Below are 6,004 nucleotides of genomic sequence, written 5' to 3'. Positions count from 1 at the left end.
TGTGTTAGCATTTTTAATGAAACCCAGGACTCTGAGAATAACTTGGAGTAAATTGGCGCCACAGACATTAAATTTACAAGTAATATTCTTCATTCTCAGACGTTATTTCTCATAAAAATATTGCGAAAGCTCAGTATCGTGACCACAACATAACTGAGCAATGTACTAAGCATTCATTAGTTACAAGAGTCTATGGTCAATGCTGGAATGGCTCAACATTCATATTCAAGGTCTGATGTGTGATCAAACTTCCATATCACAGATTTATGGTGAATGTACATCGAAACTGGCTACAAAAATCACGCTCGCTACTTTTAAGCAACTCTGTTTTGAGGTAATGTTCCACCATTAATACACGCTCCACCATGCTGGATCTGATCTGTCCTGTACAGATTCTCGAAAGATGGAAACACCACGCCAGAATAAAGAAGATTACTTGTAAATTTCCTGTCTCTACCACTCTCGAAGTCGAATTTACAAAAGGGAGAAGGCAATGTCCCAATCCTTCATTGCGGAATGTGAAAAATGGCAACATCCCGGTTTGTTCCTTCTGAAATGTAAATGGAACCATGTCCTCTTCCACTATTTGGATATGCAGTTCCCCGAGAAGTACCAGCAACACTTACCTGTGGAAGGAGAGTTTTTTTATTTGTTTCGTTTGGCTACCAAGAAACGGGCTGTACAATCATTGGTGTGTTTGTGTGAGTTGATGTGCAACGAGAGAGGATGATCTGAGCACAGTCTACTTTTACTGGTTTACAGAAATGTACAGAACATATACAAATCACCATGTACAGTCGCGGCCACAGAGGTGCTTCCTGATATGCAGGGGATCGTCCGTCGCAGGAAGCTGTCTTAGGGACCGACGAGTACGTTGCTTCGAGTCCACCGATTGCCGCCTTCACCTGAAGCTGTTGGAGAGGAGGTCGTGAGCAATGTCCGAATTTCCGGCTGGCGAGTCCTTCCTGTAGAAGTAGGGCATGTAGCGATGCACGTTCAGCGACTGGTAACTTTCCGGGGTCGCGACAGTGGGACGAATGACGCCACCTGACAGCGAATTAGAACCGGAAGTGGCGCCGTTGGCATTTAAAAGCATCCCGAAGTGGCCCAGTCCCGATGCGCTGGCGGCCCACTGGGCCCACAGCTGAGGAGGGATGGAGATGGGCGATGGATTCCCTCGTGCAGCGTTCAAAGAGTATAGCTGAGAGAGACTGGCTGCGGTGGGTACGAAACCGTAGGTTTCACTGAAAGACGGAAGCGCCCCCGTGGGTTTCCACACCAGGGGTGACCGCTGTGACATTCCCAGAAGATTTTCCCTGAAGATGGCGCCACTAATGTCGTCCTTATCTCCGTCGAAGAGCGTTCTGAAGGGAGAGTGCAGGTAGGCTGGATCGCTGATCAGGGCTTCCATGGTGTCCCTGGACAGAGAAAACAGAACTGTGAGTACAAGGCAAGCGCAGTGAGTACTGTTCAAGGTACTTAACCACAACCAAAAGTCAGAACAAGAAAAAAGGCCAAAGACAAAACCTAGTTTCAGATCCAGTTTGCTGCTTGGTCAATGACCAAACACCAAACTGAATACGAAAATTCCGTTTAAAATACACTTCACGAGCATTACGCTGGTGTCTCTGAAGACAAATTGTGAGCAACTTAACCCAACTGGTGGATTATTCACACATTCCAGATGGTTCCCCTTCGGTTAATAGAAGAAACAATCTTACACGTGGAACTGTGTCAGAATGTGCGATGATAAATTCCCTTTCAAATTGGCATTGCGTGTCCAGTTAATAAATACGGTTGCTTAAATTGCACGCGCTAATCAATTGTAGTAGATCTGGTGTCAGAAGATGTCCCCAGTGACTGGGCAGCGCCTTTCTGCTCGTTGAGGCTGTTTGCCTGATCGCATTTAGTCGGGCAGGGGCGTTTACTGGCTCGTTGAACAGCAAGCCTGATGGTGTTAATGAAAACGGAGGGAGGTGTTCTGTTTTCTTGTTTTATTTCACCTCGCAAATTGATTTGTTTTGGCTCAGCTCTGCTGCTCCCATGACCTCATTCACATCCGGGTTTGAAGGGGTAATCTGTGAAAACTGACATCAGCACGGAACTGTCTTTTTAATTTTTTTTTAAATATATTTCTCTTTGTACTTGCAATTTTTAATTGTACAGGTTCACGTGCTCAAGAAATGTTTGGAGTTAATTTACTGCTCCAAATTTTGGAGGATTTGGGGATTCAGAGTGTCAAATAGTCGTTGTCCAGAAATACTGTTGCAATAAACAAGTCAATCTTCCTGACCACAGCGTAGAATGAAGTTCTTCTCACGGTGTCCGTACCAAGACATTCATGTCCTCGAAGAGAGAGCAAGTTTGAAGTCCTCATTTCCAGGATCTCTGTACAAAGTTTCACAAAATCAATTTTCACAAAATCATTTACGTCGTTTACGTGAGAACTAGTAAACAAACCAATAAATTTCCTGTTTATCCCAGGGGCGACCATATCCTAGGGGTCAGAGAAGTTCATAAAATGGAGAGAACACATCGCACGAACATCCCTTGCCTCTGTGAACTTCGTGTCCACCCAAATCGTAACTCCCCAATCCCTTTTTCCACTACTATTTTTAATTCAACCTCATCAAGTGTACAAATTATTTCGGGGTTGCTGTTCCCCAAAGTGAGGTGGGCCACGTATATTTTCACGCAAGCCACAGTCACATTACCGTATACACTGTCAAAGTTTGAAGTAGGACAGCGTACATTCCATTCAGAATCTGGTGGTGAAATTATGCAGAGAAGAGATCGGGGTTAAATACATAAATCTTCATTTATTGCATATACAGCAAGCCCTTAACAGCACGTGGTTAAGGGCACGAGTCTGGGGAGGTTAGTGTTCGATCACTGCTTATGCTTTAGCGTATTGTATTTTATGCCTCGGACAGGATTTCATTTGCTTCTTTCTCAACTCTGTGGACATCACACTGATTATGGTTACTGTCCTTCCACACCACGTGGGGAAAGGCCTAGATTCGAGCCCCATAAAGGCGGAATTTTTATGAGCTGTTTTCATATCGTGGCACAGATATTAAGTCTTCAAATGGGAGGCCATATTTTTTTGGCTGGCAAGGCTGGCTTTTCAACTCGAAAGACAAGCAGCCATAGAACACACGCGCTGCCAGGCAGAATATTCTGATGCTTCATTACCTTGGAGCAATTCAAAATAAACTAAACCAGCCCTAAAATTATCTGAAATTAGAAATAGTAGCAGTGGCAAAAAACACTTCCCCCATCACCGGCCATCCTCTCTAATATCTTGTCTCCTTGAGTTTATTTAAACTACCCACTTCCACAACAACAACAACAGATGGAAGTTTGTTTCAGCAATCACCTATTTGCTGGCTGAAGGAAAATTCCCTCACGTCTACCTGCAAGCATCCTTCCTCAACTTGAATTTATCTCCCCTGATGTGTGTGTAGCCTCAGCACGAGGAAGAATGCCACTCAGTCCAATCGAATACCTCAATCTGATCACCTCGCAAGTGCTTAGTTTCCAGACGCTGCAATTTGCAGACTGAAGCCTTTGTCAGTAAGATCCACCCTTTTGTTCCTGTCACTAATCTCATTGCTATTCTCGACACCCGTTCCAACAGATCAATGCCCTTGCTAAATTGGAGCCTCCAGACCTGTGTGCCGTACCGAATATGTGGCCTAACCACTGTTTTTATAGAAGGGGCGTTTGAAAAGTTCTTGGCCTGAGTATTAAGGGTTTGTTTGAGGAGTCATTCACTTTCTACATAGTCCCGTTTTGAGTCAACAGCTTTTTGCCACCGATATTGTAATGCGCTGAACTAACAGTCACTGTCGGTGAGAAATGATTGCCAACCAGCAATTTTTCAAAGTAAGAAATAGATGATTCTGGATCTGTTGAATTAACCGTTATGCATTTAAGTACAAAAACTTTTAACGCTTTATACTCGGGCCACGAACTTTTCAAACGCCCCTCGTTCAACGGGACATTCATCTACTTATCCTTAGTGCCAAAATCATTTACAAAACGCTATGAGCTGTCTTAGCAGCCTGTCTACATTGCTCAGAGAACTTCTGCGCTCAAAGAAATATTTCAAACCGTACTGTTAATTTTCATTAATATATTCTCCATTTAATTTTATCCAAATTGTATCGGAATAGACTATTTGGTTTTGTTAAGGCCAACTAACTTAGCCACAGTGAATAAAGCTCGTAAAAACTGTTTCCGTTTCGAACCCAGGCCCTTTTTCATACAGCGTCGTAAGAGCTGCAATTGCAAGCAGCGTGCAACCCGCGAGGGTAGCTTTTAATATTGTGGATATTGTTCTGGCGCCTGCCCTTCGCTGCCAGTTGTACTCGTTGAAACATAGGCGTGGTTCGGAGGCCATCAGCGTCCATTTAATCAAATTTACTAATGAATTGGGAGTCGCACGTTTCAGCACCGACAACCTTTTAAAGGCAGAATATCGTTAACTTTGCATATTTTAATATTTATTTCCACCCAGTCCTGTTATTGTGGAACAGCCAAAGCAAATAATTCGTTATTCCAAAGGCAGCATCCCGTGGGTGCTCCATCAAGTATCGTAACTATCTGCATTGGCTTTTTGCCAGTTTAATCTTTGGCCACCCACCCATCTTGGGATGCTTTGAGTAATCTGGCCATTTCAACGTTATAATCATTAATCCGGAGAAGGGTTTTCCTGTTTTATTAGTAAACAGGAATGGAGATCTGCGGTGAGTGCAAGGTACCAGTTTGATAGCGCTTCCGATGGACATTTTGGTAGCCCCTCTAATTCTTTGTGGCATCCGAACATGTCTCAACTCGCGTTAAACTGAAACAGTCAAAGCACTATCAGATTTGGTAGCCCCATCAGAGGTACCAGATCATTTGGTGCCTCTGATGGAGCTGCGACTGTTTCAGTTTAACGCGAGTTATTATTATTATTATTATTATTATCCGTTTATTTCCATAAGGAAACCACCCCGGGACGGCAAAGTGCCAGGAGGGTGCTAAGTACATATCAGGGTACGAGATACTACGTGCAGTGGGTTACATATACTGAACACGTAGTCTCGTCCCGAAATATTATATACACATTTTATGTTTAATATATACAGTATTTACACATTGATGATTCTGTACATACATTATACAACTGATATATTTACAATTCACTAATAATTCCATCTATAAATTACATATTTACATAACTGTTACAGAAGGTATATTTTTACAGTCAACAAATTATTATTGTTCTGAAAGCAGAAAGTTTCTCTTTTACTCTAAATTCTTTGGTACTTTGCAGCCGATTCATATTTCGGTAAGTCTGTAAGAATTCTGGAAGATCTCTTTCCGGTATGTTGCATCCTCACACAGTTTTTCGGCATCTATGTGTAGTGAGTTAAATATTTTCGCTGCATTTGATGGGAAGAATCTTTGCAGGCTACTAAGATTGTTCAGGACTGGACGCAGTGGATTATTTACTTCCCCGCAACGTCTAGCAGTGGCACGCGGTTTGACTAGAATATTATCCAGGACTGGAGCATCCACTCTGCCAGTGAGCATTTGTGCGAGAGTGTGTATGTTCCTGTTAATTGTCCGCTGCATCCAGGGTGTGATGTTAAGGTTTGAGTAGAGAATGGCCCTTGAGATAGTAAAAGGGTGGCCAGCAACTCTGTTAAGCCATCGCAAGAACCAGTACTCGATCCCAAGGACGGACTTATAATGTGAAACTGGAGCTGAAGACCAGATTTGCGAGGCATACATTGCAATTGGCAGGACACACATTAAAATGTACTTGGTCGCTAGCTGAGTTGAGACGTGTTGGATGCCACAAAGAATTAGAATTAATCTTCATAATGGCGAAAACAGCAAATATTTCCCACCTTTCCCGCGAAACACATCAATAACTTGGAAAATTCAGTTTTGCCGGGGGCCCCTTGCATCTGGTCCTTTTCTGCCTTGGGAGATTTTCGCGTCTCCGAAA

At 43.1% G+C, this 6,004-nt stretch overlaps 1 protein-coding gene across 2 annotated transcripts in view; it reads right to left on the bottom strand.

Annotated features, from left to right (window-relative positions):
- Positions 1-757: 757 nt before the first annotated feature.
- LOC150082436 (uncharacterized) overlaps positions 758-6,004 on the bottom strand; it is a 69,945-nt gene continuing 64,698 nt past the window's right edge. For both annotated transcript variants that reach the window (XM_090378608.1, XM_090378609.1), the window contains exon 6: positions 758-1,418. In XM_090378608.1, the coding sequence (XP_090234734.1) occupies positions 902-1,418 (517 nt within the window). In that variant the 3' untranslated portion in view covers positions 758-901. The remainder of the gene's footprint in view (positions 1,419-6,004) is intronic.

The sequence above is a fragment of the Mastigoproctus giganteus genome, chromosome 7, assembly GCF_048544385.1.
Source record: "Mastigoproctus giganteus isolate SK-2022 chromosome 7, ASM4854438v1, whole genome shotgun sequence".
In the NCBI taxonomy this organism is placed as follows: domain Eukaryota; kingdom Metazoa; phylum Arthropoda; class Arachnida; order Uropygi; family Thelyphonidae; genus Mastigoproctus; species Mastigoproctus giganteus.
This window is presented reverse-complemented; position numbering and strand designations above follow the sequence as displayed.